General features: G+C 36.1%; 1 protein-coding gene across 1 annotated transcript; it reads right to left on the bottom strand.

Annotated features, from left to right (window-relative positions):
• Positions 1 to 1,437: 1,437 nt before the first annotated feature.
• Positions 1,438 to 2,010, bottom strand: LOC129234029 (protein GVQW3-like). Its single transcript, XM_054867934.1, has one exon. It carries the CDS (start codon positions 2,008 to 2,010, stop codon positions 1,438 to 1,440), a length of 573 nt encoding a protein of 190 aa, XP_054723909.1.
• Between the last annotated feature and the right edge of the window lie 16,314 nt (positions 2,011 to 18,324).

The raw sequence follows: 18,324 nt of genomic DNA, 5'->3' as shown, positions 1-18,324 counted from the left end.
TATTTTATTTATGTTGATTAATAATGCCTAATTTGTTACTTTTGGTGAGCTAATTGAACTCCCTTTTTGTTTCACTATATTTATTGTATTTACATTCATATAGTGTACAAAATTGTATGCCAAATTACCTAAAATTTATGCATTTTGTTATTTCTAAATCAAAACTTCAAAGGTTTAATTTTGTTATTACTTCACAATCAAAGAAATTTCAGTTAATGCTTTGTGCCAATATTTAGCTGCAATTGCGCAGCAAAGATTGTTCTGTTACATAATGAATTTGTTTTAGTTATTTTTAAAATTCATGTCAATAACCCACCAAAAATGTAGTCTTTTTTTTATTGTAATAAAATATTTGATTGTCTCAAAGAGTGCTATCTGCCCATTTTGACATTAGTATATCAACTATAAAAAGAAATTAAGAGGTCTACACAAAACTAGCCTGGGTCATATTTAGTAGTGAGGAAAAGCAGGCATTAAATATTATCACAGAAAATAAATCCACCCAAGCTATTAAAGAGAGGAGTTTACATTCTTTCTATTGTTTTAATAATGGGCATTTCAATTGGTTTTTGTTGTAGATTATATTCCTATTAGAGAAATTATGTTTGCTTATTTTTTTTTACTTTCTTTTACAAAAAAGGAAGTATTGTATTCACGAAAAAAAGTCACTCAAAAATCGGCCTTAATTTCCATTTTGCTCACACCGGAATGGATGTTGAGTTTTTTTCGACCCGACCACACGTGGATATACGCCTTGGAATGTACAGAAACCTGAAATATCCATTTTGACGATCCCCGAATTAATTACAACGAATTTTCCCGTGACGTCCGTATGTATGTGCGTATGTGTGTATGTATCTCGCATAACTCAAAAACAGTACGAGGCCTGTCTAAAAAGTATCCGACCTTTGGCTATAAAAAATATTTTGAATACTGGACGGGGTTGGGACCCTAATCCCCTTCAAAGTAGGCCCCTTGTACTTGCATACACTTAGCCCACCGATCCTTCCACTGCCGGAAACACCTCTGGAAGTCTTCTTTTGGAATGGTGTTCATCTCCCCCATCGTCGCGTTCCGCATTATCTCTTCTCTACTTTCAAAACGGGATCCTTTCAGTGGGGTCTTCAATTTGTGAAACAACCAGAAGTCGCAAGGAGCCATGTCTGGAGAGTAGGGAGGTTGGCGAACGGTTGAAATTCCATGTTTGGCCAAGAAATTTTGGATCAAGTGGGATGAATGTGCGGGGGCGTTGTCGTGATGCAGTTGCCAGTTTTTCGCCGTCCACATGTCTGGTCTTTTGTGCCGAACTGCGTCACGGAGTCGCCGGAGAACATCCTGATAGTACTCCTTTGTCACTGTTTGTCCTTGCGGTGCGTATTCGTGATGCACAATTCCACGGACATCAAAGAAGACAGTCAGCAGCACCTTGATTTTGCTTCACACCTGTCGCGCTTTCTTCGGTCTTGGAGACTCGGGATGCTTCCATTGCGACGACTGTCTTTTTGTTTCTGGGTCGTACCCATACACCCATGACTCATCTCCAGTTATCACGGTGTTCAGAAACCCAGGATCAGCGTTGGCGGTGTCCAGAAGGTCCTGTGCAACTTCAAGGCGGAGGTCTTTTTGTTCCGGTGACAGCAACTTGGGCACGAATTTTGCAGCCACTCTGTGCATGTTCAAATCATCACGCAAAATTGCATGTGCCAAATCTTTACTCACTCCAACCTCTTGGGCAATCTCCCGCACGGTCAAACGACGATCTGTCATTACCAAATTTCGCACCCTCTCAACAACAGCTGCACTCCGAGCAGTTTGGGGCCTGCCAGAACGCTCGTCACTCTCCGCTGATGTGCGGCCATTTTTGAATCGGTTGAACCACTCCTTAATTTGGGTTACACCCATCGCATCTTCTCCAAACACCTGCTGAATCTTACAAATTGTTTCGCATTGAGAATCACCAAGTTTTTGACAAAATTTGATGCAGTATCTTTGCTCAACACGTTCAGTCATCTTGAAAGAATTAGTAATCCGACGAACACTTTGTGTAGCACCTCACTCAGCGACCGACAGGCAGCGACTGACGCGCTGGAAGGCGGGGATAAAATTCACACATGCGCATGAAGGTCTCTTCCTTTACTGTGTACAGTGGCGCCTCGCTATCGTCTCTATTTTGCGCGGGAAAATCAAAGGTCGGATACTTTTTAGACAGGCCTCGTATGTCCTAGAAAGGTGCAATTTCGTACGTAGATTCCTAGTGGGGTCTAGTTGTGCACCTTCCCTTTTGGTTGCATTCAGATGTTTTTAAGGGGGTCTTTTACACCTTTTTGAGGGGAAATCATTGTTAATTTCAATGTCAACTCAAGTGGTGTCATAATTTGTCAAACACTTGGCGATTTATCGCCAAGATTAGTCGCCAACTTGACGAAAAATGTGGCGGTTTTTTTTTTTAATTAAGTCTGGTTTTAATTTGGCCAATGTTGGTGATATTTAAAGAGTTAACCACTGAATCAATTGAAAATTGCCAATAATGGGGAAATAAATCTGTGTAAAACTTTTTTTGCCTCGATTTGCAAGAAACTAGAGGTGAAAATATGTAGTGTTTCCTTGCTTACTCCAAGGCGCTATTATCATTAAATTGGCGTAAAAGGAAGTAATGCGATGCAAACATCAGCTAGTTTTTTTTAAATGTATATGGGTGATTCTCTAAAATCGCAACAATATTATGTCCCAGGAGCGTAACACAAGGATTGTTTGACCTAAAATTTTCTTTCTTTTTTTTAATAGTTAGAAAAAACTTTTCTGATGTTATTCCATTCTTATTTAAACAATAACTGATTTATTTTTTCCAGCAAAAATTTTTTAATAGCCAGAAGGTTGCTCTTTTGGCGTGTCCCCATTTGTTTCTCAAATATACTCAAATTATTTAAAAATTTTCTGTTTAAATTCCACAGATTTCATTTGTTGTACTAAATTACACATACTTAAAGGTGTAAAATTAGTCTTAAAATACATTAAACTATCTAAATAATCAACTTACTTCATTTTAAAGTTTGTCTTCAGGTTTTCATGTCATTCTCCTTTCCTAGGAATGAGTTCCCATTATTATAGACAAAAAAAAAAGGAATTTTTAATTTTTTGCACTACAACACTTTATTATCACCATTTTGTTGGATTCCTTGAGTATTTTGTTAATATGATTTGCCTGTTGTTCTTACTAAAACTTTGAAGTTCAAAATGAATATGTAACTTTGATAATGGATATGTAACATTCTTGCTGTCATTCTCCTGAACAGCATTTTTTTTTTAAATTTAAAAAAATAATAAATTTTGCTCAGTGTGTAGTTGAGTTAAGAGGTTAGAATAGAAAAATAAGATTATTTACCTTAATTATAATCCTGGGCTTATGTTAGGCTTTCCAAATGTTCCGGTTTGATCAGGACAGTCCCGTATTTCATAGAAGATACCGGTGTCGGGCCGGCTTACTTCCCATCCTGGAAAAAGATAAATCGGAGAAAAGATGTTAAAAGAAGTTTTAAAATTATTAACAGAAGAATATTTAGGGTAATTACTTTATCCTTTGTAACATTAATATATAAAACTAGTACATGAAATACATCGCCAGCTCAGTCATTCCAGCCGAGGACTACAGTTTCGTGCTTATTAGCATTCATCATCCCGGCATAGGAAGTGACTGAGCTAGAGGTGGAAAACCATTTGTTTGGCACTCTTGGCTTCTTTTACCTCCAGCTCATTAACTTCCTATTCCGTTCTGATGAGTGCTAATGAGCACGAAACTGCAGTCCTCGGCTAGAATGACTGAGCTGGCGGTGTATTTCATGTGCAGGGATGTACCAGCTGCGCCAATGGCGCCAAACTGCTCCAATCGCCGATCCTGTCCCAAACTGCTCCAAAAGACCGCCAAATGGACGTTTTTGCACCAAAATCGGACAAACTTGCGCCAAAACTGCAATTTCGCATTTAATGTTGCAGTTCCTTTAGTATATTTGGCAGTTTTGGAAGAATATCATCAAGTTTATGCATTTGGAGCTTGTTCTTACGATTTTCGGGCTTAGTCCTGATTTTTTGCGCATTTCAAAATCCGATTGCATCTGCTTTTGAAAAAAATCGATCGTTTTAATTTTTTATGTGATTCTGTTCCTTTGACTAGAAAAATTTTGCACTGATCATTACTTTCAGCCTTCCTTTGTTATCTTTTGTTTTCAGTATATGAGGATTGGTAAATTCGTCTTCTTGTCACGCCCACTCGAAAATGTCAATCCAGTTGCATCCAAATTGATTTAAGCGAATGCCATCTGTAAAAATTATATTGTTCACCAGTTTTGAATCTTGGGTTTCTAAAGATTTTAGGAGAGAAAATTTATCACTAGTTTTGGTTGGAGACACTTAAGATAGCAAAAATCTGGGAATTCTAATGCTCTGCTTATGAATATGCAAACATTTCAAGTTTCTCAGATTCAGGCATTTTTTCCGTAGTCATAGTCTGTCTTAAAATTTTCATTTATTTTTTTCTTTTTTCAAATTTTTCATATTTTTTTCACGTGTATTTAAAAATTCCTTTTCTGTGACATCATTTCTCAAAATCTTTTTTTTTTCATTGTAATTTCATTATTAATTTTGTGATCCAATATCAAACAGTTAAAAATAAAAGGTTTTAATGTTGCCTTGCTTGATCTTCAGATTTGTTAATAAAACAGTTCGCTGTATAAACATATATATGCCAAAAAATAATAATAATAACAATAATAAGGTTAAATATAAGTGAATAACTTAAACATCCAAAAAAAAAAATCTAACAGTTCTTTAAAACTCACTTGTAACTTTTGTTGAGGTAAAATTTTTAAATTCAACTATTAGAGATTGAGGCTAACCATTACGATTGTCCTCTTTGTCATCATTTTATTTCATTTTTACGTCTATCATTGAAGGTAGAGGTACAGATTTATTACAATGACTTGTAAAATTAATATTAGATTAGCTTGTGAGGATTTTTACAACAAATTTTAAAACAAAAAAGACTTTCTAAAAAAGTACTACAGAATTGCAAAGAACATGTAAATAATGTTCAAATTTTTATTTCTCACTAGCCGCCTGCGGCGACCAGCTGGTTCGCCTCTTACGCCATTCGCCTTTATGCAAGCAGAAAACCTACGCCTTCTGTTTGGCTAACTTGTCATTCACTTTTTTACGTCTATTTTGCCGCCTTCGGCGGCTGTTTAAATTCGGCAGCGGTATTAATCAATCTTTTTTCGTGCCATTCACCTTTTTACGCCAAGATTGCCCCCTTCGGCGGCTATCTACCTTTACGATCTATCTCTAAATTTTCTTATCCATCTCTATTTATTTTGACCTCTCTGCCCATTTCCTAATAAAAACAAAGATCACTCAAAAAAAAAACACTTTTTTTTTCATTTAAGTAGAGCAAAAAAATAAAAGTTACATCCAAAATTCCCCGTAGTATGCAAAAAAGTAGCGTTTGCAAAAGGAAAAAAAATCTCGCTATTGCTTTTGAATTAAATGCGCACAACTTGAAACGTAACGTAATAAGATACAGCAAAATGTCCAGCGTGGGGGGAGGGAGTTGCTGAACATGGCTATTAAAAACAAACGGAAACACACAGCTTAGCATAGTACAAAAAAAAAAAAAAAAATCGTTATTTTTACTTATCTAAACTGAGAATTAAAAAAAAAAAGAACTTCAAACCTAAAATTTTTAGGAGAAACGGGTTGTGTAAAAAAAAGAGAACAGAAGGATTACTTTGAAATAGGGAAAAAAATCTATGTTTTTTATAGCAGAAAATACAAATGATAAGTAAATAGTAAGCAATAGTAAAAAATCAAGATATACTACGATGTAGCGATTATGATTCGATGCTTCATATCGAATCGAAATCCGAGTAGTGACGCCAGAAGCATAAAAGATTGAAGAACGCTTTTTTCGACCGATGCGTGGAAAGACATGATGTGTTCAGCATTAAAAAAGTTGTAAAAAGAAAGAAAAAAAAATATTGTGTATTTTTAAAAACTTTTTTCTTCTGAAGAGTGCGAAATGTGTTTACTATTACCAACTTGAATTTTAGAAATGAGGCTTTTATGCTTCTCGCAGGATGATATTAGAAAAAAAATAAAACTCAGGAAGAAATGCAAATTAAAGGTTTTTTCAAAAATTCATAAAAAATACAAAAATTTTTCTATCTTCAAATTTTTTTTGGTTCATAATATTTAATATTAAATTTCCTACGATATAGTACAAAAAATATGTGTCTAGCGCAATTAGTTCGGGGTCTGTGAGGTAAAAAGTGCTAAAAATCACATAAAACATTAAATAACTTTTTTTCTAATCAAAAATTGAAGCCCTTGGTGCACATCTTCGGCAAAAATTGCACCTGTATGCCAAATTTCATCTTTTTAGGCCTTGTCATTTTCCCGGGATGCGCGCCACAAATATGTTATTTTATTATATGTATAAATTCAAAGTTTTTCTTCTTACTAAAGTAGCTTAAAATTATTAACCTGTAGGAAACAAAATGTTTAAATGTATCTGCTTGCGTCTTGTATTATTTATGACCCCTGGTTTAGACTGTTTAGACTACTAAGTAGTTACCGTTTATTCATAGCATTGAGAATGAAGTACCCGTCTAAAACACACTAAAAACCAACCAGTGGTGTGTGTACCCTTTTGAACACTCGCTACGCTGGGGGGAGGGGGATGAGTATTACGGTGTCCCGGTTGAATATTTTGAAAATCTGGCAAACCTTCCTTTTGCAGGCAAATTGCAAGGAAAATGTCATCATTCCTCTGGCGCAAAAATGCCATCTCCTGGTACAAAAAAAAAATCACTCTCCTAGCATTATTTATAACGCACTTGTAATAATTTATTTAGCAGAATAGAATTTTTCAAAACATTAGTTAGAAAATAAGATTATGATTAAAAAAAAAAACCTGTTTGGCAAACGATAAATAAAAAATGTAGTAGTAGAGAAATTCTATTTATTTATTTATTTTCTTGTTCAGACAAATTTTTCAAAAAGAGATTTAATGGTTATACATTTTTTAAATTTTAATGTTTGAATAGGTAAATTTTAATTTCTAACTTTGATAAATTAGAGCACAACTTTCTAGAATTAGGTAAATACTTTTCTAAATTAAGAGAATTCGAAATAACAAACAACTTAATTTGAGAATTGTTATTAATTTGCTGGTTTAGAATTTTAGTAAAGCAATTGAAAAAAAAAATTGTTAAAATAACTGTTCGTTATTCGAAGTGTAAGATATTCAGAGTGAATAAATGGAAGAACTTATATAAAGGGTTATTAAGGGTTAAATTGTGATTGGAAAATGTCAGGTTTTTGGGGAATCACCCATATGTTGGTTTTATATTAATTAAAATAAATAAATTGACTATTTTAGAAAAGGCATAAGCCCAACTAATGAGACTTTTCCGAACTCAATAAAATGTTCATTTCATTCCTTAATAAACTAAATTCTACAAGAATTTTTATGAATAATCTAGCCACAGTAGGATCATTACCTCACCTTAAACTACGTTTCATTTCGTAACTGAAATTAATTAAAAATTTTAAAACTATTTGGACTTATGCCCTTTCTGCAGTCAATAACCTGAAAGGCTAGTTTAGAGTGATTAAAATGTAAATCAAGTGAAACAGATTTATGATAATTAGAAATAATATACCAAAGTAACAAAAATAATTAGTGAAGTCCGTATGCATAAATGCATTGTCTGAAGAAAATAAATTTCTTATATTTTCCTCTTTCTCTCGTCTTGTTTTTGTGAAATGATAAAGTCTGGTGAAAAATCATAAATAGACAACTAACAAACTGAGAAAAAAGCTGTAGTATCACATGTATATAACACTATTCATATTCATCAAATACATCCTCCATGGAAATCTTTTTCTATCCTTCTCTTGTCTAGTTTTGCGTACCAAGTTCGATGTACATGTTAATATGATTATATTCAAAATTGCTCTGAATTATAATCTTAATATAAGTGTTATTTCTTCCTACATTATGAAAATTTTCCTTTTGTACTCAATATATTGGCAAAGGTAGTTCGGCTGACAAGCGTTACTTTGCAATATGCTCTTGAAAATCGTTGATAAAATACATTGCTCAAAACAATTAGGGGAGCAAGCAAAAAAGTGAAGAAAACCGCGCGAGACAGCCACGTATTGGCCTACAATGGATAGTACACGCGTATCAGTACGCGATACAGAATAAAAGACGTAAAAAATTTGGAATTAAGGTTTAATTATTTAAAAATATGGGGAAAAGATGATTTGGGGCAACAATTAGGTTACTTGTAAATGATAAAAAAAAAGGTACTGTTTAGACATGATGCATGAATTTTAATAGGACGTGTGGTCTCCTCGAACAACTAAGACTGCTGCACACCTGTTTGCCATGGATGCGATGAGGTTATCGATCTGACTTTGGGGATTACTGTTTCCCAACTCAAGAAGTGCAATCTCCAAGTCTCGAACAGTAACAGGCGGCCTTGTTCGCGCAGCAGTGTGTCGTCCGAGCATGTCCCAAACATGCTCGATTGGATTCAGGTCAGGAGAGCACGCTGGCCGTTCCATACGCTGTAATGCTTCAGCTTCAAACATGTTCTCTAACAGACGAGCTCTATATGGTCGGGCATAATCATGCTAGAAAACAAAGAAATCTCCAATGTCTCCAGCTTAAGGGATGACATGAGGTTGCAGTATCTCGTCGGCATACCTTCGGCCCGCCAAAGTGCCATTCCGAATGATATGCAGACCCGTACGTCCGCCTCTGCTGATTCCACCACATACCATCCAACTAGTTCGTCGGTTTTGTGACCTTTCACGAACGATTGCGGTGTTATTTCGAGTGCCCCTGTCCCTCCATACCAGAACACGTCGGGTGTCACACTCCAGACTGAATCGGGACTCGTCTGTATACAGCACTTGGCTCCAATCATGTTGCTCTCAATCTCAATCTTCAGGAGCCCATCGTCTTCAGGCAGCACGGTAGCGTGGGGAATGCAGACCTTTGGCCTACGTGCATAGAGCCCCCCCCCCCCCCTCATGAAGCCGATTACCTACTGTTTGGCTGGCCAGTGGCCACCCTTTGACCTGTAGCCAAGCGCAACTGCTTTTGCAGCTGCATAGCATTCTCTGTTTTGTTTCGACGGGCTGTAAACCGTATATACCGGTCATCAGTTGCTGTAGTGGAGCATGCCGACCTTGCCCTGATCGACGTCTAACATTTCCTGTTTCTTGGAATCGATTCCACAGCCTTGTAACGACACTTCTGGCGACTCCAACAGCGTTCGCGACACTACGTTGTGTTTGCTCGGATTCCAGTCTGCCTATAACACGCCATGCCATGGATTCCGGTATATCACGTTGTTGAGACATTCTCAAGTAACCTTGAGACCTTGAGTTTCACAGTTATAGCAATAAAACAGACGTTTTTGCATTGTCCCGATTTCTGCCCTTATCTCCTTTTTCTGGTTTTTGACGTCATGAACTTTGATTTACATATAAAGTTTTCTTGATCCGTTTCCTGGTAAGCTTTAAATTATGGATGATTCATATTATGTTACTTACTGGTATACATCATTGCGTAATTTTGTTAAAACCATGTGCTCCCCTAATTGTTTTGAGCAGTGTAGTTAGCCTGAAACCGTTCCTTTGGCGTGCGGTTCGACTCGTGAATTGAAGGTAATAGGCAAAGCTTGGGTATCTTTTACCATACCAAGCAACTATTTTGGTTCGTACTATTGTCTAGATTCTATTGTTAGTACACTTGTTTTTAACGGGTTACAGTTGCAGAGCTTAAATATCTATTTTCTAACAGATATTGTTATCCAAAGTAGCTATCAAACTTGTTCCAGTGAAAAATAGCCTGTTTTCAAAGCGCTGTAGCTTATATATAAGTTTGTCACCATGCATCTTCTTTTCGTTAATACCATTAGAAAGAACAGGTTTTTTTTTCCTATCAAAGTAAGTTTTTTTTTCCCGATGGTGTTCTTTCAGCTAAGAATAAAAAAAATGAGTTCGAAATTGTGTCTGTCGTAACGAATTGTCACGTTTAAGCTAAGGTTCCTGAGAATTTTATCACACTGGATGCCTGAAATCTTAGAAGCTTATTTAGTTTTCAGTACGTTCAAGTATTTTTGTGAGTTTGAGTCAAGTGATGTAAAGGACACTAAGACTTTTTTGCACATTAAAATGCACGCCCAAGTTAAGGGGGCCTGGTTTTATCTCTTTTAGAAGCGCGTGGATTGCTTGCCGATCACCCCCGCGTAAAATGGAACTCTGCGTTCGAAGAAGTGTGGCGAAGTGCCTTCTCGTAAAAAACGGACAATACCTGAATTCTTTACACCTTCAGGGGTTCCATCCCTCCCCAGAGAGCAAGGGCACCCCCCCCCCCCTGAATACCACAAAGACCCCACAAAAGCGAGACCCCTCAAAAAGAGAAAAATACTCTTCAAAACATCATTCCCTAAAAATTTCATTAGCAGAATCTGCGCCATGACCCCCCCCCCCCAAAGGTGGGCACCCCTGACTTCTTTCTAATTGAGGTTATATAAGATTTCATTTGGAAGTTTTGTGTTTTATTTGGTTAGAAGTCGGCCTGTTCTCGGGGCCGGAGCATTTGAGGGATGCCTCGTTTTAATGAGGCAAGTGGGGTATGTCCGGGACAGCTGCTTCATGAAGTGGAACGCACAGATCGATAATGAGTGGGAAGGACTTTCACTCGGAACTAAAACCCGGGGATTTCGAAAGAGTCATTTGGAAAGCAAAACAAGAATCCTTTTTTTATTTCCGTTGGTTAAAGAACTATATGTTCTGAAGCTGAAATATTAATCAAATTAATTATGGTCATTCACGACAATTTAGATCACAGTTTCTTTGTTTTAAGCTGCCCCACTCATTCTTCAACAGTTTTATTGTATCTACTGACAACAAACTGAAGAAAAGCTCTTAAAGTATGAGGTGTTAGAAAAGTCCTCGACACATCTTAAAAATCCATTATAGAAAAGTAAAAAATTGTCGTATGATTATGCGGTTTGTGCCATAATGCTTCACAGGTTCAAGAATTTTTTTATGGCAATCTTGAGGGGAAAAAAAGTAAAGTAAGAAAAATGTGTAATTATAAGTAATTTGCATAGACGGCTGTATCGTCAGTAAGAAAAAGAAACTTAATGTGAGGTGTCAACCTATTTGTGAGGAGCTAAACGATTTAACTATTTTTTTTTTTTTTTTTTTTTTTTTTTGCACTAATGTTGACTGGAACAAGATGAGGCTCGGTTTAGTTTTTTCCCACAGCTGTGGATAAGGGTTAATAAGCTTCACTCGGGCTGACTCTTAAACGTATTGCTTAAAAGTAATCCTTGAACTTGGATGTAAAACCCAGCCTGGAATTTCTAACTTGGACAAGTCTTTAAGCCTTGATTTCAACATTTCTAAGTCAGTTTTTAACTGCTCAAGGTGATCGATAAAAATTGGGGTTTTGTCTTCAGGAAATTCAGAAATATCGTTATATGTCATTGAATATTTTTTAAATCTTCGGAATTTGAGCTTTTTACGAATCTGTTTGCTTTGTGAATGTGAAACTTGGCGATGAATAATTAAAAAAATACCCTACAGCTTTGAAAAGGTTTAACAGAGGTGTAATGAAGGAAGCTCCTGAACTTTAACTTGTTTCATTTTTTAACTTTTGGTTCGTTTTCGTAACTATTTTCAATCTCGTATACGTTTTCAATTTTGACATTCACTGATTTTTATTGTTATTTTTGTTTTAAATACTCATCACCCCTCATAAACTTTTGGCCACTTGAGGAAACAGATCGCTCCTTTGGGGCACTATTTCGTTTTCAAAATTCATAACAATGTTAAAAACCAGCATTTAGACCGAGACATATGTAATTGTTAAAAAAAAAAAAAAAAAAAAAAAAAAAAAAAACGGAGAACTTTAATGGATTTGTGTGTGTGGGGGGGGGCGGGGGGTGTAGGTGAAATGAAAACAAATATTCACCAACACGGCGTATCAACACCTCTATCCAGCGGACAAACACAGTATTTTATAAGCTTTTTTTGGGGGGGGGGGGGAATGTTTAAAAGAAAGTTGTTACTGTCTGAGAAAAAAACTTTTAAAACCTTATTATTATTATTTTTAAGAGCTGTTCTTTCACAGTTGATCTACCCAATTTCATGTGTGTCTGGTGTAAATATTATTTTAATATGGAGTGCTTCTCCATATTAATAATATTATAATATGGGCTCCCGTCCTAGACGGCCTAAATATAGACGATATAATATTATAATATAGTTGCCCCCGCCTCCATGATGGCACACACTGGATCGTACCGTTATTTAAACCCCTGTGAGATCAAGATTAGCAATCGCCACTCTCCACAAGGGACTAAATAAAAAAAAAAGTTGCTACTATATAATTTAGTAACATTCGCCATCGGGCCTCTGCTTTCTCCAACCCCTCCTGCGCTATCAATTACCTTCAATGCCATTAGTTATATTAACCTCTATTTAAACGGATAATTTTAATATTTTAGCAGTAATTTAAAAGTCAATTTGTTGTCTGGCTGCTTTTTAGTTTACAAATAAAGTGGTGACTAGAAAAGAAAGAGTGACGTCTCCTGAAGTTTCTTCTTCTCGCCACTAGTGACCAGAAAATTTTTCCAATCTTGATCTTTGCCGTGAAAGAGGAAAATCCAAAGGCACTCTCGAACGAACCGGTCCATAAAAGTCTGTGTCGAAGATCTTTGCATTTGCATGGTGAATAGAGTTTGTCGGGAGTAGTAAATACTAAAAAGCCGTCTCTTGATTTTAATTCCACCATCAAAGAGCTCTGTCCTATCTGGTGGAATGACGGAGGCAACAGCCGCCCCGAATGTAACCCTTTGCTTTTGAGTGCGGGTCATTAAAGGCAGCCTGGGTGACTGCCGGGCTCGAAGCGTTCGTTATTATTCACCGTTATTACACGGTCCCCCCCTCTTCCCCACATCCATCAGGGGGGCCGCTTGTCAGCACCAGCTGACGACACCCCGCTCCGAAAAGCCAGCCGCGTTGCCACAATCGGACGCACTTCACACACCGCGCTCTTGGCCAGGAGTGTGCAGAGGGAAAGTCCCTTTTTCAGGTCACTTTCGTTAGATTTCAGAAATTGAAATGGCATTTTACTTTCCGCGGAAAACTCGGCACCATTCTCACAATCAGGGCTGATTAGCCAAAAGGCTCGGGAAGCTTGAGCTTCCTCTCGGGATTTTTCGAGGGCCTGAAATTGACTGAAAAACGGTGCTTTAAAGTTTCAGTTTCAGCTTTAAAGTGCAGTTTTAAAGAGATTGCAAACTTAGTACTTTTTTAGTAAAATTTGGCTCAACTATTTTACAATTTACTTTGACAGCATCGATAAATTTCACAGCTTTATCAACGTGATAAATCTGTTTTAACAGCTGACCACCCTTCTTCGCTGAAAATTTCTGTAAGTATTTGCAATGGACAAAAATTCTATGTGTCGCGTTGGAGGAAGGGGGGGGGGGAATATTGTTCTGAATTATACAGTATCACGTTTGAAAATATCATTTGTAGTATCAGCGGATTTTATTTTAATGTGCGATGTGTGTAGAATTAAAAAAAAAAAATCCCTAAGCAAAATTTGGGGGTTCCTCAAATGAGATGGAGTTTTCCTCAACTTCAGACGTTAATCAGGCCCTGCTCACAATCACAAGCATGAGTAGCACTTTTCAGTACTGAAGACGGAAATTCGTCTTTAAAAAAATTGGCACATGGCAAAGATCAAGATTCGAGGTCGCCACTCGTCACGTAGCGACTAAATAATAATTACCGAATTAAAATATTAATATTTGCTACCCAGTTGCCCCTCTCCACCTGTGCTGTAAACAATTTTAAGTTGGCAGAAAACATTCCTCTTAAAAATGAAATAATTTCCTGCTCGCATAATTAACACTTGATTATACAATTACCGTTAATATCACTAAAATGAGTTTCTTTATCATTCATTTAAAGTGATAAGATTTTTTCTGCTTCAGTAATAGTCCGGAAAAGTAAAAACTAATTTGTCGTTTGTTTACTTTTTTTTGTTTTGTTTACAAGACAAGAAATGTAGCGACTAATAAAATTGCTTCTACTTGCCACTGTCAACCAGAAAAATTTCCCAATCTTGACTTTTAATCCTTGAGCAAAATGGCCGCTTAGCATTTTTTAAAATTTTATTTATTAATTATTGTTAATATAAAAGAAATGTCAAATATATATGTTTTTTTGTGAATTTCAAGAGTTTATCTACCTTCTAGTACATTTTATTTAGGTATTTTTACTATTTCTACTGGGTCAAAAAAATAAAATAATAAATAAATAAAATTATCCTGATCATTGAACAGGCTAACTAGACAGTGGTTGAGGGCCACTGTCTAGTTAGCCTGTGCTTGAGCGCCCCCTTCTTTTAGGGGCGTCCAGTTGTATAAAGCTGCTTTAGCCAATGGCTAAAACTGTAAGGTTTAACTAGGGGAAGGGGGGCGAAAAAGTGTCTCGCCTAGGGCCTCCTTATATCTTAATCGCACCCTGCCTCTGTTTTTAAAGACTGCGATTTCTATGCGAGTAAAATCTCTGTTTTATCATCATGTAGGTAATCTTCACGCAAGCTCTCCCCTTACCGCGGGGATTTTTGCAAAACTGATTGGGCTCTAAAAATTCTAGGCAAGAAAACCCAAAACCATGTAACTATTTACTGTTAAAATGTATTCACTTTAAAATTCTTCGATTGTAGTTAGTCAATTATGATTCTAAAAGTGAAAAGATAGAAACGTATATAATAAGAGTACTAAGATTGATCTCTCAACAATTATTTCTTTATTAGTTTTTTTTTTAAAGGTGTAGAAAATAATTTGCTGCTAAAGAAGGGGGGGGGGTGATTAATGATTTGATACTATTATATAGATTTTACAAGACGAACTGTCGGCAAAAAATTACGACAAAAAGAGACTAATTTCATCTAGGGTTAGAGCAGGGATTTTTTTTTTTCCAACACACTCTTTTTATAAAGTCACAGCTTGTGCTTGGAATCTCTGTTCAAGATTGTTTAGCCAAAACATTGTATTTTAGAGAAAGTATAAATTTTCTTTCAAATATTTAATAAATAATGTAAAAGCCTAAAACCGAAGAGTTTCAAACAGAATCCCAAGAACCTAAAATCTCTAATGAGAAACCAAGATTTTGGGAGAAAAAACGAGCTGATGTGTGCATCACATGACTTCCTTTTGCTCCAATTTAATGTCATTTTCTCATTATTCGAAGTTTTAATATGATTCAATAGTTTACTCTCTAAATATCACCAACAGTGGCCAAATTAAAACCAGATTAAAAAAAAAAAAAATTTAAAAATCGCCAAATTTGTCGACAAGTTGGCGACAAAACTTGGCGACCAAAAGACTGGCGATATATCGCCAAGTGTCCGCCAAATTATAACATCACTTGAGTTTACATCGAAATTAACAATGATTTCTCCCCAAAAAAGGGCAAAAAACCCCCTTTGGAGCATACGAATGCAACCAAAAAGGAAGGTGCACAACTAGACCCCACTAGGAGTCTACGTACCAAATTCCAACTTTCTAGGACATTCCATTCTTGAGTTATGCGACATACATACGTACATACAGACGTCACGAGAAAACTCGTTGTAATTAACTCGGGGATCGTCAAAATGGATATTTCGGGTATCTGTACGTTCCTAGGCACATATCCACGTGTGGTGGGGTTGAAAAAAAACTCAACATTCATGTGGGGGTGAGCAAAATGGAAATTAAGGCCGATTTTTGGGTGAAATTTTGTTCGCGAATACAATACTTCCTTTTTTGTAAAAGGAAGTAACAAGCGACACGCGTGTGCTCTGCACGAAAGCTAACTTTCAACTGAAGGGCACAAGCGTAGGTATGAGGATAGACCCTTCTCCTTTTGAAATTTAACCAGCAGTTTGTACCTCTATCCATCCCACAAGTCAAAATTTCCCGAATCAAATTTTCATTTTTTGAGGTTTTGGCCAGCTTTCCAAAATTTTGCGTCGGCAGCTTGCACTCAGCTAAACATTATCGTCCCTTCCTCCAAATATTTTTTGTATGATATATACAGGGTGATTATAATTAAAGTAACACTTTCAAAATGTTGCATACAAAGATCTGCTTGTCTTTTTCTTGGAACTGAATAGGGGAATGTGGGACACAGTAAAATAGTTAAGATAACTATAGATAACTTACTTTTTCAAAATGAACAAGTTAGAAATTCGTTCTGAAAATTATGGTACAAAAAGGAAGAACAATATATTTTATAACAAAAATTGCATTAAAGCATTATTTTTTATTTTTGGCAGTGAATTTGCACCTCGAAAAACAAAAGAAAAAAGATGGAAATGTTTGATATCTTTTTTTCATGGAGCAAAGTGTAAAATAAAGTATTTTTCTAATGAAATATTTTCTATTCGATTATTAAAGATATTTTTGATCAAATAAATGAGTAAATAAAGGAATGAAGGAATAAATGAAAAGGAAATGAAACAATTAGCGAATAAATCAATAAGTTTATAAATGTAAAAAAATAAAGGGTTAATAAAATGACGAATGAATAAGGAAATAAATGAATGAATAAATAAATACGGGAATTATTAAACGAAGAAATGTAAATGAAATAATTAATAAACGAGTTCATAAGTAATTTGATAAAAGATTGACAAAGTAAATGAAATATTTTATTTTGCTTTGCCATATCCATTTTGCCCCTCATGCACTTAACTTACTATGCCAGAGTGAACTATGCGATTTTTTAAAGATCCGACCTTAACATGTAAATATGCAGCAAATGTTGCTTTCTGTCTTGAATAAAATTAAACATAAACATGTCAAGTATTACTTGGTAGTACTGCTTTCTTAGTTTATAAAACACAAATATGTTTTACGTGTATTTTTCTATATTATTCTAATTTTAAATCTTCTCATTGAAAATAAACATTATGTATGATGGTTCACTGTGGCCATCCAGCTGTACAAAGCATTTAAAATACAAATAAAATTAATATTAAACGAACAAGTACTTTTCTCCGCACACACCCCACCACTTAGCTGTAAGCCTTAGGTTCCACCGCCCGGGGGGTCCGCGTAGCGGGCCCCCCGCACGGCTGAGCGCGACGGTCGATAGTCATCTAAGCCACGGACGGTCTTGGTGCTTATTGCGCCGGGGAAGGTCCCCGTGCTGGGCGTCAGCCCAGCTGGGAGTTTACCCCTTAATGTGTGAGCCTTGCTCGCCGTGAGATACGGGATATCTCCCCGTACTTCTTTGGCGAAACGAACAAGTACTGCACTGAATATTAGTAGGACTAAATTAATATTTAAACTTTTAATAACAAGGACTTTATCATTTAATAATAACAAATAATTTTTGTCTCACAAGAAAATATTACAGTATTTATCAATTTTTGAAATGTGCTTGTATTATCATGTTCTTTGATTTTCAGAGGTAATTTACCCTTGACTGGAATAGACAACATGAGTGATTACATAGTTTAAATATTACTAAATAGGGGGCACTAAAAGCAGAGTAAATATTTCAAAATTTCACTTAGTCCCGCTATTTTACTCTACTCCACATTCCCCTACTTGAAGAAGTGGGAAACTATGGCGTAAGAAAAATATCTTTCCTGTAATGTGTGTGTGTGTGCTGTGGCCACATCTTCTAGTGGCGTCGAAGCATTTGATTTCCTTCTTCTTCCAGATTGAACTTTAAAAGAAAGTTTCCTCGAGTCGAGTTGAATCCTTAGGGCAGGAATTAGTAAATGGAGAGAGCAAGTCCAATCATTGGCTTTCAAAAGCTGAGGCAAAGACGCCAAGTCATGTGACTCAACGACGACGAATGGTTGGCATGTTTTGCTTGAAACAATAGCGAAATGAACCTGATTTTTCCAATGCTTTGCTTAAAACTCTATCACGTGATTTGGGATATTTGCTTCACGAATGAAAATCTTCACGCTCTCCACTTTATCTCTTCTCATTCTCTATGGTTAAATTAATGAACTGTATAGGGTGTTTCGAAAGCCTACCGATATTTTCATGAAAAATATTTTTAATAACGAAACTGCTTGACTAATAAGCAGTTTAAGGCATTAAGCATTTATAAGCATAAGCGTTAAGAAAGTATAAGCAGTTATAAATGCATTTTAACATGATTTCTCAATAATTCAAAGCATCGGGCCCTCCTTTCATGGGTGGCACGAAATACATCTAAAAG

This window comes from Uloborus diversus, unplaced genomic scaffold (assembly GCF_026930045.1).
Source record: "Uloborus diversus isolate 005 unplaced genomic scaffold, Udiv.v.3.1 scaffold_931, whole genome shotgun sequence".
In the NCBI taxonomy this organism is placed as follows: domain Eukaryota; kingdom Metazoa; phylum Arthropoda; class Arachnida; order Araneae; family Uloboridae; genus Uloborus; species Uloborus diversus.
This window is presented reverse-complemented; position numbering and strand designations above follow the sequence as displayed.